This window comes from Struthio camelus, chromosome 22, assembly GCF_040807025.1.
Source record: "Struthio camelus isolate bStrCam1 chromosome 22, bStrCam1.hap1, whole genome shotgun sequence".
Taxonomy (NCBI): domain Eukaryota; kingdom Metazoa; phylum Chordata; class Aves; order Struthioniformes; family Struthionidae; genus Struthio; species Struthio camelus.
In genome coordinates this window covers 4,658,125-4,676,076 of record NC_090963.1, presented here as the reverse complement: position 1 = coordinate 4,676,076, position 17,952 = coordinate 4,658,125, and the positions used below count along the sequence as shown (strand labels likewise).

General features: G+C 45.2%; 1 protein-coding gene and 1 long non-coding RNA gene across 4 annotated transcripts in view; both read right to left on the bottom strand.

Annotated features, from left to right (window-relative positions):
- The window catches only part of UBASH3B (ubiquitin associated and SH3 domain containing B), an 80,943-nt gene extending 73,300 nt beyond the window's left edge, over nucleotides 1–7,643 (bottom strand). The window contains exons 1-2 of one of the 3 annotated variants that reach the window (XM_068916532.1): nucleotides 7,388–7,634; nucleotides 4,024–4,125 (exon numbers count right to left, since the gene is read on the bottom strand). In XM_068916532.1, coding sequence (XP_068772633.1) covers nucleotides 4,024–4,125; nucleotides 7,388–7,548 — 263 coding nt within the window. In that variant the 5' untranslated portion in view covers nucleotides 7,549–7,634. Of the gene's footprint in view, nucleotides 1–4,023; nucleotides 4,126–7,387 lie in introns of all 3 variants that reach the window. The other 2 variants (XM_068916533.1, XM_068916534.1) reach the window with 2 other exon arrangements.
- A 1,275-nt stretch (nucleotides 7,644–8,918) lies between these two features.
- On the bottom strand, nucleotides 8,919–15,945 carry LOC138061922 (uncharacterized). Its single transcript, XR_011135921.1, has 2 exons — nucleotides 15,446–15,945; nucleotides 8,919–11,303 (listed from the first exon to the last, which is right to left on the bottom strand). It is a non-coding gene; the product is annotated as an uncharacterized lncRNA (long non-coding RNA).
- Nucleotides 15,946–17,952: the final 2,007 nt, after the last annotated feature.

Sequence of the window (17,952 nt, the reverse complement as noted above, 5' to 3'; positions counted from 1 at the left end):
TAAGGATGACAATACTAACTCTATGGGTTTTTCTTTGCCAATGGAGGGAAGGCACAAGTGAATTTTCAGGCTCCAAGAGTGACACGTAGGATCCGTGTTACACTTCTTGAAGCTGCTCTACTCCCTGGTGTAGACAGTGGGATCAAATTCAGGCCCTTTGCTCCAAGACAAATCAAGAGAGAGAGAGAGAAGTACAAGCAAATGTTCTGTTGTCACTATGACTTTTTTATACCGAAATGAACTAAGTACACAAAGACCAGAAAAGTTGCTAGCAACTCTGCAGTATTTGAAAAAGTTGGATAGCCCTGGAAAATACAGCTCAGTAATCCAGAGATTGCTATATTCTGGCTGACTTGCAACTGAATCAAGAACTCATTGCATATGGTGATGCTGCTCATACATGTCAATGTGACATTCCAGTAAAGCACCATGTATGAAGGCACTATGACGATTTTTTTTTTTCCCCCCTGAAAACATGGAAGCTTACTTTCTGGGCAGCAAGCACTTAGGCAGTGAGTATTGCAATGACTCACTGACCTTGGCTCCACTGTAAGCGCTCTTTGCATAAGGATGCTTTGTTCGTAAAAAGTTTTCTTGATAATTAGGGCAGAAGCGTTTTCTTTGTCAGTGTCAGACCTGAATATCTGTTTCACTTTTCCCAACTACCAGAAGAGATATGATTGATGTCAGTTATATGTACGGTACCCAAATCGCTGAGGTAATATGGAGTGGCACTGCTGCTGTTACCATTTTAGACTGTGGTCTTATCACAGGACTGACTTCTTCAGCCTCTAATAAGAGAGAGTCTCTCTCAATCTCAAAACTTTGTACAATGTCATGGAAATAGATGTGATTCTTAGATCAGATATCTACATCTTGTGACTAAGAAACTATGGACATAGGTGCAAGTGCCAGCCTAACTACAGATTAGATGTATATATCTAAGCTTCTCTGTGCCTCAGTTCCTAGACTACACAGTGTGAATAAAGAGCTCTCTGTGTTTTGTCAGTTTTGATCTTTAAAGTAAGGAACTGTCTTTGATAGAAATCTCCCCCATCCCAAACACAATGGAGCTGTTGGCACTTAATACAGCAGTATACAGCAGTAATGTTGGTCTGAATACAGCAGTAACAATCTCTCAGTCCCGCAGGAGAAATCTGCAGTGAAGCCAATGCAGAAAAATCCATAGGCAGAGCAGCCATGGGACTCGGTCCCAAATGTATGTTTGCTCAAGCTTTTCTCCAGTGTACCTCCCTGGCAGCTGCTAACTCAGTTGCAGCATCCATGTTCCACTGCACAGTACAGACCTGTTGGATCCCTTCCAGCACAGATGTACAAAATTGTTCAGAGGCCTCTGTGCTGAACCTAGGAATTGCGGTACATGAACTAGACCAGTTAATTGCTCAAACTGTTGCTCAAGTTGCAACAGAGAATGTCATCCGTTAAACCCTGGCGTGGGCAAATAATTGTGTGTCTGAGAACTTCTCACAAAAGCATTAAACAAGCACGTAAAAAGGGATGGCCGCAGCAGGAAAAGCAGATCTGTCCGAGTGATCTGCAAAAGGCTGCACCTCCAACACATTTTTCCTCTCTTACTATATACAGAGTGTAAACAGGTCACAAATGATTCCTACAAAATTCCTAATTAACAATGCCCACTGGTCTGATGGCTGACAATGCAGTACTGGAAGCGGAAGCCTTTTGATTAGAGTTTCTCTACTGGATGGTCCAGTGGCTCTGTCCAGGACTGAAACCTGCTGTCCTGAATAATGAACACAGAGAGAGCATCAGGGCAAGCTTTTATCCTAAGCCCTTGCAGCTACATCCCCAGGATTTTCTGTTCAGTAGCTGAAGATTTCCTCTAGTACTATTACAAACTTAGAAATTCACTTTCAACATACCCTTCAAAACTGCTGCTTCTAGAAGCTGATGTATCCATTAAATTCTTCACTGGGGCTGGAATTTCCCTCCATATCCCAGGCCAACACAAGTCCCTGTGCATCATGGAAAGCTTTCTCAAGCTTGGGCTTAAGTGGGACTTAAGTGGTACCTACCTACATGTTGGGCTAGTCCTTTATAGTAGGATGAATTCAGCTGACAGTATTTACTGAAAACTAATACCCCGAAGGCAAGGGTGGGAAGGAACGGAAATCACTTCAAAAACTGAGGATTATCTGCAGCACTTTTTTTTCCTTGCAGTATTCTCCCAAATCGAGCTCCAACCCTGGAAGGATGAGAGACTTCACAGACTTTCTGTGCTGAAATACTGCTATGTTGCTAAGTCTGTTACTAGGCAAAATATGTTTTAGCAGCCTAGAAAACATTTTCAAAACACAAGAGAAGATTTTACTGTTTGTAAACTGAATCTGAGCTTCTTTTCTTTGAGAATAATGAAACTCTCATACTCCTGAATTCTCGTAGTTAACGGAGAAACAAAATCAAAATCAAACCATCTTGGTTCTACTCAAGTCCAGGGAAAATGCAGTACAGCTTTGTAAATTAACTCCTCTTCATGCCCACGAAGGCTGAGTTAAATCCAGGTGATCTTTTGCGGGAGGGAGGAAGGAGGAAACGTGTAGCATAGGGGAAGTGGTGAAGTTGATTCACTGTAAACTGCACGATAATCCTGCCTATCCCCTTTTCATGAGGGCGAAGGTCTGCAATTACATTTAGCACCAGCAGATCCACCAGGGAGCACAGCATACATTGAACCATGTTATGGACCTGTCCGTAGAAAGGCAGTCCACCCTTTTCAGCCTGAAATTATGGGAAGGAACATGAGCGTAGTTTTGGAAAGCTTTGCCACCTATGTGAAGCACAGTGCTTATCTCTTATGCTTCTCACACAGAGGCTGTCAACCAGAAAAGCAAGATGCCCATAAGTTATGTGTTCTGTTTATGGATTTATCATTTTAGCCAGTCTAAGTAATGACAGGGGCCAGAGACTTCTAACTTCTAGGTCCAGCTCTCTCCTGAAACAGTACCGTGGTGCTGTGGGTTGAATTCAGAATTGTATGCAGAAACACAACTAACATTTAAAACTTCATATATGTATATATTCATACACATATACACATACCTGGCATTAAAATGAAGAAATGAAAGATTTCTACTCATACACAAATTTTAATGTTCTATTTTTCAGGATGTTTTGGAGAAGTTTCAGTTCTGACATGAAACTTTAAAACTGAGAATCACTGAACTCACAGATTCGAGTGCCACTCTAGTTTCTGTACTATACAGGCGAGAGGATTTCAGTTGCTTATCCCTGTATTAGTTCCAATAATTTATGTTCGGCCAAAGGCCATCTTTCATCCTGAAAAGACTTACACTCCACCACTAAATTTTCTGATGTTTAGCATTACAGGGACACATATTATGCATAGATTTTTAAATTACTTGTACATGAATAGTAGTTTAAATGATCCCCTGTGGTTTCAACAGCCTGTAAATTACATTGTGCTTCCCCTTGTATTCACTCTCAGGAAGACTATCAACACGTATTAAAGGGATTATCGCAGAAGAATGAGAGGTGCTGGCAGTCAGATTAGATCTGTGGGTGCAGCCACTGGGAGAAGATCCGTTACAAGAAGATGAGATACAGTACTCCAGGGCAACTGGGAAATGACAACAGTGTGAATTCTCATTCTAGAGGAATGATTGTTCTTGTGTTTAAGGTCTTGACACACTGGTGATCCATTTGGCCTTCTGCGTGATGCTGAGTAAAAGGCTTGTCTCAGTGCCCAAATTGCAAAACGGAAGTCATAATATCCCCTTTGCCTTCCTTCCTTGTTTAAATCAGAAGCAACTTGGAATAGGGACAGTCTCCTCCTTTGTGGCTAGACGGTACGCAATATAATGGGATAATTACAAAATAAGTAATAATTCTGTGCTGACAAAACCCCCCTCAGCTCTTCACAGTAATAATTTAAAATTGTTGACATACTGCAGCAGTTGGAGCAATTGTTGTTCATAGGTAAAGGCACGCAAAGGTGGTTTGTATCATCACTGCATCACTACGTACCTTACAGGAGCCCCACTGAATTGCAGCTGATGCTGGGGAGGAGGAAAACAGAGAGACAGAGAGAAGTCTGGCCAGGAACACATCACAGAACTGATCTTTTCCCTGTGTGGAAAAGGACTTTAGTGGAGGGAGTGGGGAGAACTTCCTGGGTGCAGCTCTGTTGCTCATGACATTTACAGCAGCGGAGTGCCATTAATTTCAATACTTCTCTCAAATTATCTTAGCACAGAAAGGAAGGATCATGCCCTCTGATGGACCCCTCTTCCTGCATCCCCCAATAAATGGACAAATAAAGGCTTATTTAATAATGTCCTGATTTGAACAAGAGATCCATGGAAGTTTAGCCCTTAATATCTTAAGCTTAAACGTCTATGACATTGTCTCTTGGTGGAAAATTGGATGAGCCATACTGAAACCTTTGACTGAATTGGTCTATACTAACTATCTAATAATACTTGGAAATCATATTTAGCCTTTCACCTTTGACTATCTTAGCATGCATAGGGTGGAAATGGCTAGAAGTCTGCCAGGACTGCATTTTGATCAGCAGTTGTCAAGTAGTTTATGGGCTGCCCAAAATATTTCACAGTCAGCTTAGACTACAGTTTAGGATGATCCTTGTTTTTTAAGGAGGAAACAGGTGAAAGAGTAAAGCAACTTGCCAAAAGTAACACAGAACTGGGAAAATAAAACTAACGTAAGAATCCTAAGCCCTTGTCGGCATTGCAAACCCAGGGTCATGCCGGTCATTTGAGCTTTTATTGCTGTTACAATCTGTAAGCATGGAAAAGAATTATCAGATAATCAGTATTTTCTGCCTTGAGGCTGACCTGTCCATTGCTAGGAGCGTGAGGTACATACATTTTCTAGAGCCGGATCAGAAGCTCGAAGCTAGGCAATGTGAATACTCCCCGATACCTCAGTACTGTCTCAATACCAGTAGCACAGGTGCCATGTGAAAACAGCTCTCTTGCTACCTTCAAGTAGCTCCTGTGTGTGTTAGCCCAGCTTCAGCAGCCCTCAGTGTTCCCCGGCTCTAAGATGAAGCCAGAGGCCCATTAATGCCAGCAGCGATGGCATTTTGTGACTTGCCTGATAGACTAGTCTGACAACTCGGAGCTTTGTTTTGCATAAGCCATCAAAACAGATGGTCACCACTTTCAAGTATCAGCCTGACTTGTATTTGTACACCTCTACAATGCTCTGCTTAGCGGAATTCTCCGTCTCCGATTGGTAACCATGGCTTCAGGGTGGAAAACAGAGGTGGGAGAACTGTAGGTGAACTCAAAGGGGCTTTAAGGCCTAAGAGTGAGGATATTCTACTTCTCAGTCGCTTTTTTACGTTGGTGACTTCAGTAATCTCAGCCTCCTTAATTCACACTTGCAGAGTAGTATGTTGTGAGTTAAAAGGCAGCTTTGGGGAAGCAGTGACCTTTGGAGAATTGTCCTTTTGCCACGTCTCTCACACTTCTGAGCCTGTGTGTCGTTCCATTACGTACCCAGCACGGCAGCACTTAGTTGTTTGGTTTTATCTCTGGTTTGCTTCTTACTTGCATGTTAAGGATGACTTATTTGCAGTATTTCAAGCAGGCTGGAATAGTGCCCTAAGAGATACTCCACATAGAGGAAGTGGTCCCCTTCCCCGTAGAAAGTTGAACTGTCAGACAGGGTTATATGGTTATATCACAGTATCTCGAATTTAGTATCAAGACAGTTTTTGCCCTGCTGTCTGGTTAAATTTTTTCTGGCTTGCTTTCTGTGTTTAACCTTTCCTACGTTCTGCACTGAAGCTTTGGTTTCATTTTTGTCAAGTGCTAGAGTTTGCTTAGGCAAGAAGAATATGCACCGTGTCTACCCAGTTTCTCAGCTAACAGGTTAAGACCAGGGCTGACTGTCAGCTTTGATGGCACTGTTGTAAAGGTAATAACTAGTTTCATTCATAGTATCAAGCCATTTTTTCCTCTAGCTACAATGAAAGGTTTGCATCTGCTTTTCTACGCCAAATCAGAGCATGAAGTCACGAGTCTCCTACTATCTTTGTTTGGAGGGATCACCTTGATATAGGTGACTATAGATCACTGACAGATCAGTATAAGTAGGATAATGGAAAACGCACAGTGGATTTTGTGTATGTGCTTAGCGGAGCCATGGCAGTCTCATGAATCCATAGATGACATTTGTCCTTAAAATGGCATGTATATATTTTTGTACTTTGGAAGAAAACTGCACTGAAATACAGCTGAAAAACCACTGAATTCTGATTGGTATCAGCAACAAAAGGAAAAACTTGAGCAGATCAAGGAATCATCTGAATCCCTGCTGGTTTCATTTACATCCTAAAGCTCACGGTCCCACTTCAGGAGTCACTATGTTTAAAAGGGAACTGAAGGAGTCATTATTAAGTTATCATTAGGTGCCTGCCTAATTAGTTTTAGGCATAGCACACGCTGGAAGATTACACCAGGGCATTGCTAAATTGGGCAAGAAAAGCCTACCACCTTGGACTACAGATTCTTTTTTTAGATGCTCCATTCCTGTTTTGTTGACTTGTATGTGGATTAAAGAAAATGTCCTGGGTGACTGAATTAGTCAAGGCAGTTGCGCCAAGGACTATTCATTTTCATGAGAAGGCATAGGAATGATGGGCTCCGATTTCACCCCGGGATGTAAAAAACTGCCTTCCTGGCTGCATCAGAGAGAGGAGCCCAAACTTCGCAGCGATGCCTCCGGGCGGTGCAGGGGGTGCTCGGTAGCGCCCGGTCCTGCGGGCCGGCCGGCGGGGCGTGCGGCGCGCCCGCCCGCACCTGCCGCCCTCCCGGGGCATCGCCGCCTGCGCTCGCCTCCTCGCCCGCCGCTGCCGGGGCAGCGCTCCCGCCTGGCTGCCGCGGCCGCCGGGAGCCTGCAGGCCTGCGCAGCCCTCGGCCGCACAGCGTCCCCCGCTGCCCGGGCCGCTCCGGCCGCACACCCCTCCGCTCTCCGGGCGCGCGTTCCCGGCCGGACCGGGCCGCTCCGGCCGCGTATGCCCCGCTCCCCGGGCGCGCGTTTCCCCGCTCCCCGGGCCGCTCCAGCCGCACCCCCCCCCCCCCCGCTCCCCGGGCGCGCATCCCCGGCCGGGCCGGGCCGGGCCGCTCCGGGCGCGCATGCCCCGCTCCCCGGGCGCGCATCTCTCGCTCCCCGGGCGCGCATCGTCCCGCCGGCGGGGCCAGCATCCCCGGTGCCTCCCACAGGCGCCGCGCTGCCCGCTCGCCGCGGGATGGAGCAGCAAAGCAGAAAGCGCCCGTCCCTTCTCGCCGCTGTAAAACGAAAGGGGGAAGAGCCAGGGGGAAGGGGCCGGCGGCCGGGAGCGGCCCGTGGCGCGACTTACGCCCTGGCTTTCGGGAAGCCCATTGACAGCAGGATCTCCAGCGACGAGCCATGTTTGATGGTGCCGGTGCGGTGCTGCCGGTTCCGCCGGGGGATGACTTTGCTGTACAGCTCCTCTTTGGCAGCCATGGCGTGCGGTGCGGGCTGGCCGCGCTGGGCCATCACGCAGCCATGGCCGCACGCACACGGCCATGCACACCCGCAGCGCCGAGCGCCCCGCCGGGGGCCGCGGCCGCGCGGGGCTGCGCCTTCCTCCGCGCCGCCGCCGCCGCCGCCGCCGCCGCTCACAGAGCCGGGCCCGCTCCGGCTCCGGCTCCGGCTCCGGCTCCGGCCGCCGCCGCACGTGCGCGCCCAGCGCAGCCCATGCAGCCGCCAGCGATTTCTCAATGGATCCGCGGCCGGCGAGAAGAAACCCGCCCGCGCTGCGGCTCCGCGCACAGCCCGCCCCCGCTCTTAAAGCCGCAGCCGGGCGGCAGGCGCACCCAAAGCCTGAGCTGCCCCCCGAGGCACCGCTGTCGCCCGGCTCCGGACGCCCCTGCCCTCAAAGCCGCAGCCGGGCAGCGCCCGAACCCTGAGCTGCCCCCGTCGGCCTCATAGGGTCGCGCGTGGGGAAATCCGTGTTTGGAAGAGAGCTCGGGGCACTGCGATAGCCCACCTGGTGTGGGCCACTTTTGGGGGTGACCCTGCCCCAGCCTGGCCTCTGCTCTGAGCAAGGCCACTGCTGGAGCGGATAGGAGAAATTAAGTCTTACGTGAAATAGCAATAGTGATCACACACACAAATGCAAAACCAAAGAATTACTTCATTTTTTTGGAGGAGAAGCCCTGCAAGGTATTGACCTAACTGGGCTGAAGGGCTGAACAGAGAGCTGAGAAGAGGTGGAGAGCACTATACAAGAACAGCTGGGATTCAGGAGCTCTGTCCTCAGCTCGACAAAGCTTTCCGGTGGTAGCAGCAGAGGTTAAAGTAGATCTAGTTAGTCGTGGAAGAGTGTTCCTCTAAAAGTTGTGCCTTGATCTTGTGTTTCTCCATCCTTCTCAGTCCTCTCTGGGCCATCACATAGAATATGTGACCTGCAAGCGTTTCGGTTTCTGGGCAGGGGCTGCCCATCCCTCTTTAAGGCCTGGTGTGACACAGGGCTCTGCTCCTCTTCTCTGCTCCCCTCTTCCTCCCACATCCTTCCCTCCTAAAAAAGCTGCATGTTCCTATAAAGTGGGAGGGACAAGTATTGCTGCGTTCTTCCTAGTTGTGTTTCAGTTCAGATTTCAGTTTGCTATGTTTGGGGTGTAAAGCAAGGAGCTCGTGTGTGTGCTCTCCTGTCAAGAGACATCCTCCTTCCCCTCCCATCTCTCCTTTGTCTTCTGGTTTCTAGCTTCCCCTTCTTCCCTCCTCCACCACACATGCTCCCAACAGCCTGCCTGTTTTTCCCTTCACTTTTTAAAGACAAGCAGATACCACTACTGATCTTCCCTGAGCAGACCCGGCTCACAGCATTGTAGAGAACAGCATGAAATCACAACTCTGCAAGTAAATAAAAGCAATTAAGAGGTATTTATTGTTAAAAATGATAGGTTATGTTTAGGTTGGGGAAGGGCAATGACAAATCTATCGCTACAATTAATAATATTTGCATTAGGAAAACAAACAGCTAATTTGTTGTATCAATGAAGCAAAAGATGAAAAAAATTCCCCCCAACTGTCTGCTTTTTCCTCTTCTCTGCTAGTGTGAGCTGGTGCCTGACTGTTTATTTTCTACCACTTTATCCAAAGGCATGATGAGAAATGTCCACGTGCTGCAGTCAGCGCGCCCGTGTTACACTGGAGCCTGTGTTCCCACAGTGACAACAGGCCAGCAAATCATCCTTGCACTAGCTGAACCAACAAGCGCCATGAAAATTAAAGCTCAGGAAGGACATTACACAAAGCGCTACTTGTTCATTTTTGAAGTCACTTTTAACTCCTTTGATGTTTCTGAGGCACCAGTTCTTTAGGTTACCCCCACTATTAATTGACAAGAACGTCATTAAAGTCAGTGGGTAAAACCAAGGAGACTTTAGTCGTGGTTTTCAGCCATGTTAGGCATTTTGCAACTGCGAGATCAGGATCAGGCAGCCAATCCATTGCGTTTTAATGAAGGAACACAGTTAAGGATTATTAAAAACAATACTTGCACCAGAACATATACTGCCAGCACCTCCACAGAAGTGTTAGTCATGGACCCATAGCCTGCTGTGCTAGGTGCAGTACAAAACACAGAAAAAGTTCTGTATCCACATCTGTAAAAGGGGAAGATAACGGCCCAAATTAACATTGGCCCCGCGCTCCTACCTCCCACATGAAAACAGCAGGCAATTTCCAGGAGAATCCGATCAAGGTACAGGAATTAGCAGCCAACAGAAAACTGCAAAGATTGTTGTGTCGTAGCTTAGCCTGATACACTTCGCTTATGCATGTTTTCTTTGCTCCAGCTGTATTACTCAATCAGGAAATAACAATAAAAATGTAATTTGTTATGGAAGTAGTTTCCAGAGACTTTGCCCAGATTAGAATCCCTTTCCTCTAGCTGCTACAGTTTCATATAATCAGTTTAAAAAAATCCACATTATAGAAGTTACCTTTTTTGTTGGCTGGACTTGAAGATGAATTGCTGCAACTAACCCCGCTGGAAACATCCAGGTTGTTACCATAAACAAGAAGGAACAAAAATAGGATGTTTACACAGCTAGGCTAGCTGAGTATACAATTCCTAGTCCATCAGTTAAACCTGCTACATACCTGGCTTGAAAGCATTATTCAGTTCTGCTAAGAGAACCACCTCATGTCTTTGTAACTTCAGCCAGTGCCTCTGCACTTTATCTGGCTGCGCTTCTCTGTGTGGAAATCATTTTACTGGGAAGCAGGTGTCTTTTTCAACAATTAAATGTTCCTTGAAATAATGCTTCCGCCTACCTTTCTTTGATTCCTCCTACCTTTTTTTTTGAAAGCTGAAAATGAATGCTGTCTTAGTGAACAGACAGGAAAAAGGAAAGAAAATAAAAGCGGGAAGCAAATTAAAAAAGCAAACACCCTGAAAATGGTGTGCCCCTGAACTGTCAATAATTTTAATGGAAAAATTTGAAATATGTGAAGGGGGTGGTGCCTATATGAAACCTGTGACATGACGATTATTTTAAAATGCTATCAAATTTTCACACAAAACCCTTCCCTTTTTTTTCACATGACCTTCCCTCTGCTGGGCCTGATCCTACAAATTTATGTGTGCACTTAACTTACTACTGCTAATCATTTCTCTGACTTCAGTGCAACAGCTTCCTCTTGCATCAAGCTAGGCGTGTAGTGCAAGATCCTGCAGAAACAGGCTTATGTGTGTTCTCTGCGTTCTTCTACTGTGCTCCTCAGTGAAACTCAAGTATGATCCCTTTACCTCTGGGAAAATGCATTCGCAGAGGATTATTTATATCGCTTCCTTCAGAGGTGGAAAAATGCAACAGAGTCATTTGGGGGGCGTTAAAACTGCCTCACTGGGCATTGTGTGGGAGTTTTGTTAGACAGCTTCAGTAAGAAGAGATGAGGCTCCTCAGGAACTGGAGACAAGGTTACCCATCTTTTCAGGGTGATGGTTCGTAGGCAAAGGGTTTGCTCACTAACAGTGGAAATATTGTGAAATAAACAGCATAACAGCAGGAAACAGAGCCGAGGTTTTGCTTTCTTCCTTCGTAACTTCCCCCCCTAAAAAAAGGGGTCAGATGCTTTCAGAAAGTCCTTATTCAAGAGTCTACTTTTGAATTATTACCAGTTGAATTGTATTGTTGCTCTTGGGGTGGCAGGAGGAACGGGGACAGGATGTGGAGCTACTCCTAGGCCAGCACCTCATTTGTAGAAGCAGCAAGGAAAAGACTGGCCCTTCTCCTTCCCTCCTGTCCGGAGAAGAAAAGGAGAAAAGAAATCTGCCATGAGTGAAACATCAAGTAAAGCTGAACAATAAAGGACACGGCAAGATCACTGTTTTCCTAGACTGCTTCGAGCCTGATCTTGCAATTATTTGCATACTTAAGTCATTTTACATACACACATATTCCAATAGCAACTTTAGGCCCACCTGCAGCTGCAGTCTGCGTGGAGGAAGGGGGCTGCTTCCCCCTTGCGTGCCTCCGCACATGCACCTCCCTTAGCAATACTGGAGGGGAAGGAGGGCTGCAGCCTTCCTCCCCCTTCACTAGCTTCAGCCAGTCCATCCTTCGATTATTTGTATGTTGAAGTGGTGTCAGCACGGCTTCAGGGCTGAGCGTCTGAATGTGTTAAAAACAAAATGAAGTCCACCCTAAACACCTTTTCCCTCTTTTTTTTTTCTCCTGAGTTCCCAAATGTCAAGAAGCAGTGAGTTATGACTGAAAAAGGGAACCGTTGCCTCACACTTGATTCAAAACATCATGAAAACGGAGTTAAAATAATTAGTCAGACTTTTTAAATGAAGTTTAGACCGAAGAAACTTCAGCAAACTTCAGCCCGTTTCCTATGTAGTTCCTAATTGCTTTGTGGGTAGTGTTTTCTGACTGCCTTGGTTTTGTCTTACAAAATCCATCTGTGCATGTTTGGAACAATTGCTGAGCGTGTGTGAAAGTGGAAGAACAACATTCCTGAGAGCAGGTTAGCCTTAAAGCCTAAAACACCTTTGCCCATATCTTTTACCTGTCTGCCTTCCAGTAACTGAGCTGGAATGAGCATTTATTTGAGGCTCTGTCCTGCAGGGATAGTTTCCTTCCTTTGCTAAGCATCCATCTGCCTAGGTACTTATGTGAGCCTCCTCTTCTCTCATCACAATATTTGCGTCCCTCCAGAGTATTTCTAAAAATAGAAAGAGCAGCTGGCTCATAGGAGAACAGGATTCTGTGTTTTGTCCAGGCGGCAGTGAAAGGACTTTCTCACCCTTCATCATACCTACCTAATCTTCAACTTCTGCCATGAGATTTGGGCTTCAGGAGGATTCATTAGGCCTGCAAGAATGCTCCCTAAAGACCAGGGATTTTTTAACCCGTCTCCAGATTTTATTGCCTCGAGGCTGTAACTCCAGACTCCGCTGCAGACAGAGCAGGAGGTGGGGGTGGACGCAGGTCCGTGGCTGTCGTAGCACTGTTGGCTTCAACAGAGAGCAGCTGGGGCTTGGGCCCAGAGAATCCAAGCTGGCCGCAGAGACAGGAGATCTTGCTTTTCTAGCTTGGCTTTTCTTCAAGTTTGGAGAACATCTTCCTCATTACAGATAACATCTACTTTTATTTCATCATAACCTGCCACTTGTACATAGAGCTGTGGGGTGGGGCTGGACCATCATGTATGAGCCAGCAGGCAAACTATGCTTCAGATATCTCAGTTTGATATCGGAGATAGGCATGTGCAGAGTACTCAGGTAGGAGATGACCTCTAGTGCAGCTTGGCTAACTTTCTGTTCTCACTTTAAAAGCAAAATAAAATAACACGTGTTTTAAAATGCTTTGAGCTCTTTTTGGTTTGAATGCAACAGGGGATTCTGTGTGAGGAAGGACTCCTGGCTTTCTCACTGGATGTGCCCTGGAAATGATTTACTGCTCCACGTCTTTTCCTCTGGAGCCTAGCTCTCCTCTCGGTTCTGTGGCCCCACTAGAGTGAGGATACTCAGAGTACATGAGAGCAGAATTTGCCTGCCAGGAGGGATGGCAGCTTCATTTGGCACTCTTAGCAGAACGGACTTTCATGGGTCATTAAAAAATGAACCAACCGCTGCCGTATGAGAAGTGAGTAGCTGAGGCTATGCAGAGAGCTTACCCTCTCCTAACTTGTGCAGCACGCACTTGTGCAGTTCATGTATACAGCAAAGAGTTGCATGTAGGAAATCTACCCTATAGTTTTTCCATGCAGACCTGCTTGCTGCAGTGTTGCAGCTGAACAAGGGGAAGTGCATGTTTGGTGCGATATGAAAAATGCTTTTGGAGTCGGTTAGGTGGGATTTCTCAAAGGGAACTAAAGCCGCCAGTAAATTAGCATATCAGTATCAAATCCACTTACCCTGGGGTTGAGAAGCATGGTTAGCTAGTTCCTATCGTGGTCTGCTCTGTGTAATCCTGATCTCAGTTAGTGGAAGAAAATTTAGCAAAAAAGATTAATAGGCTCTGAACTTCTAGCCTTTTTGCAAGAAACATCTTGAACATTGGCTGTCTTATCTATTGGATTTCATGTCTGTTTCTGCTACACTCGTATGCATCTAGTTTATTACGATGATTATTTATTTGCTTGGGCATGAGCCAAGAAATAATGAGATACAATAGAAAGCTGCTGGGATTTCCCCAACTCCCACACACGGTGAAATATGCTGATCTGCAGGAGGTTGTACAAAGTCTGCAGCATTTCTGCAAAGACTTTGCTTTGTGACTCTTGTTTTTGTTGTAATTATTATTTTTGTTATGATTAGTTTAGCTGCATTCCTGTCTCGTTAAAAGGGCCCTTGTCAGGGTATTTCAATAGAAATGTATTTGTTTGATTTCATGTTGAAAAGGAAGGGAAAGGGGTGTTTATGGTGGCTTGAAGTCTTCTTAATTCTTTTACAGAATTACTTGAAAAGATGTAAAGACGGGTGATTTGATTTGGTCTTAAAGGCGGGCAATAATAAACTAAAATCAGTGGAGTGACCCTAAGAAGTACTTTGGTTCCTTTTCCCATTTTTCCTTAGTTATGTTTCTTTTTTAACTTTCTTTTCTTTGGGAGCAGCAACAGTCCTTGAATGGAGGACAGAGTGAAAGTGCTTACAAGCAAAAGTTAAAATGATTAATCAAGTTTTAGAAAGTTGATTGAAATCCTAAAACATTGAAATAATAAAACAAAACAGCAATAAAGCAGAATGCAATAAAAGCTCTCTAATGGCAGATATAAGCAATATTTGAAAAAATGTTTCTAATGTAGTCATCAAACGTGCTTAGAAACATAGACCAATTTTTTAAGTAAAAAATAAGAATTTTATCTCGAAAACAGCACTTTAGTAAAACACATCTTAGTATTACAGGATTGTTTTATATTCACGAGGATGTCCATTATAGGTATATTTATGTAGCCTGAGGGGATCTTGAAGATGTAATTTCAACATGAATGAACATAATCCAACATCCTGCTTCAGCTGCAAGTGTTTGCAATTTATTTCATATTTAAATCTTCATTATATGGATGGCTAAAAGATAGAGGCTGTTCTCCGTAAATTAAATTCCACCATATGTGGTTCCATGTGTAACTCCTTGCAATCATTTACTAAAATTTTACATTTGTACTTAGAACATAAATTTACATGATGCTTTCACTTCAGCTGCTGCTGTCTTTATCTGACTGTACAATGCAGCAAATTAAAAGTGCGCTGTCCCCTCAGTCAGAACTGTAATCTCTACTAATAATACTCAGTATAAAACTTGCTTTTCTCATCCTCAAAAAGAGTAATTAAGATTTAGTAGTTAAGGCTGCAGTCCTAAAAGTGTACACATCTGTTTAACTTTACTGCTTAGCAGTCTCATTGTATTCCCAGCAATGAAATTAAGTCCATGCATCGGCGTCCACTGGACTGGGGCCCCGGGTAATACCTGATGCCTTATTCAACACATCACATAAAAATAAATGCGTAGCTTTGTCAGGGCTTTGCCGTTTTGTTTATCCAGCGCCATTAGTATGAAGCAGCTTGCAATTGTATTATCCTGCTTGTGTTTCTTGTTAGGCTTTTGAGGGGTAAACAAAACAAAGCAAGCAAACAAGAAAAGAAAAGAGTTCCTGTTTGCAAATAATTTCCCATCTGTTTCTCATTCTGTTTGACTCTGGGGAACATTTCCACACTGTGTACATCTCATGTTAAAGAACACAAAGTCTACATGAGTGCTTTGAGCTTCCTACTTCTGAACTGAATTCCTGTTTCACTCGAATCTGTGTAAGTGGACTGTGGCCTGCTGGAATCCTTCGTGCTATGCTGGGCTAAAAGCAGCCCCGGAGTAATCCCAACTGAGCTCCAAGCAGCTATCTAGAGAAGCCATTCCTTGGTGCAGGGGCTGGCACTTACCGGACACCTCAGTGGAACGCAGTCCTCCTCGGCAGCCGGGTCCACAGAAAGAAAAGAAAATGGAGGTGTGATTGTAGCAGGGGTCAGCAGCTGGATCAGGAGCCTGAGGTCAGGGGAGAGCTCGGAGTCTCATTACGGCCATGCACTAGAGCTATTGACATTGCCGCTCAGAAGCTTTCAGCCCCAGCAAGCTAATCAGCAATCACCCCATCATTTCTCTGCCTAGAGAGATGTGTGCTACTTCAGTGAAAATGTGGTAATGAAGCATGAGAGACTTTCATCTTCAGAGAAGAGGTTTTCTGAGACTTGCTAGAGCTAGAGAACAGTCCTTTAGATTTTCTGGAAATGAAAAGGGATCCTGCAGAAATCCTCTTTGCAACCTAAAAATAACTAGCCAATTGTAAGCATACAGAAAGTTTTGTTTGACGAAGGGATTTTGACTCATTCTCTAGCATCACTAGGAAGGAGAACGGTTGTTGCTGCGTTTGAAGTGCAGTCTGAAAACCCTCTGTCGCCATTAAATCTGATAGGTTCCCATGTAAACCGCTGAAATACCAAAGACAAAGTCACAAGTGGCTGGATTCTGCTTCCTGCTCCAAGGTCTCTTTTCAGAGACATTTTGTCAAAAAGTAGTAGGTTAGATAGTTAAATTTAGACAAGCAAAATACAGATAAATTAAAAGGTACTTTAAATAAAACATGTAGCCCAGCTGAATTTAACTGAGGGCTTAAGCATTTGCTTAAGCAATTTTCCAAACTGGAGACTGTGGCTACCAACATGTCTTGCACACAGCCAGAGTCTGCAGTGTTGTTCATTAAAATGGCCACCTGAAGCCATGTAAAGTAAATGAGATTTTTCAGGGGTATAGGCGTCTGGACACGAGAACAGGGGATAAGGCTCATGCCCATGAGAAGACCCAACTCTTTTATACCATTGTGGCCCAGTGTGTGATCACAAACTTTTAAGATGAGGTTTATAGCCTGTTGCTCTTTTGCAGAGCAGGCTAGATTTTGGTGCTGCACTTCCCTCTTGCGTTTGCTGATAATACTGTATTTCCTCTCTGCTCAGAGCTGTGCGCTTGCTAAGTAGCAGAGAGCCTCGCACACTTTCGGAGCGTCACCCAGAACCCTGATGCCTTGAAGCTTGAGAACGGTGAACAGATTTTGTTTCCCCTTCCTTGATTTTCTTAAAGAGTAGCTGAAAAGAGCTTACTCAGTGAAGGACAGCCAGAGCTGGACTGTACTCAATAGCTAAAAGCTAAAAATACTGCAGCGGAGAATGCTGATGAGCTTTAGTTCTGAAAGACTTCACTGCATTCTGCACAATGTGTGTGCACTTTTCTGACAAATCAAAAAATCAAACCCAAACACACAGTTTTGTAGCAGATGGGCAGCACAAGATCAGGCATCCTTATAATGAATTTTTATTAAATAGAATTAGAAGTGCTTACTAGAAAGGTAAACAGTCCCTGGTTTTTGCTCATGGTGATTAAAGCCCTGGTATGCATTTAGCTGTAAAAGCATTTTCGCTGCAGAGTGAAGCAGTTCTGCAGTTGCACTGGCCTATTCCACATGGCATCTTTGAATGGCCACCCTTATGCTGTGGGGTTGGTATGGTGCATGGTGCTCAACTGGTCATCAGTCCTGGCCTCTGGTCATCCTGTTGGGGGACCTATGGGAACAGTCAAGCTTCCTCCGTACCTGAATACCCAGAGCAGTTGCTGAAGGAAACAAGGATGTGCAAGAGTAAGGTGGAAGAAGGAAGGAAATGATAAACTTCCCGATCTTTCTTGCTGAGGGTGGCTTCAGGACTACAGGGCATGCTCTAAATTCACCAACTCTCTATCTCACTGACCAAGCCAGTTGCAAGCAGTCAAAAGTTTGGGGGACCTCAGATCCAAGGTTTTAAATTCGTGTACTCTACAAATACATCCATCTATCTGCAGTGTTTATGCTATGTATTTTAGGCAGTTCTCGTCCCAGATGTGTGAATTCAGACAGATGCCTGTTTCCCTCCCTCAGCGTTGGCTTTATGACACTGTAAGGAGGGCAGACATATGAATTATAATCAGCATCCCTTACTTAACTCTACTGGAAGGGCCTTCTAACACTGAGTATAGAAAGATTCTCCAGCCATCTCTTCAAAAGACTGAGAATCACTCTGCTGCAGTGTAGCTGTCTCCATGGTGAGATGCAGTTACCTGTTTGGCAGAAGTTCATCTAGGCTGTTTAAGTGTGAACTTTCTTTCTGTTCTTACTGCAGAACACTAGGATTGCTTGATGCCATTTAGCCTGTGCCGTGCTGCTCTCGGCTATTGGTTTGGGGCAGGGCCGAAGAGGAAGTTTCCAGCAGGTCAGGAAAAGAGAGATGAGAGCGCTTGATTTTAGTGTAGGCCTCAAATGACTTGTTTCCTTTTATCCTCCTCCTCGAGAACCTGACAATTATTTATTACAAAACGAGGAGAGGAAAAAATGAAGCGAGGTACAGTATTTGCAGGCCAAGCGTGT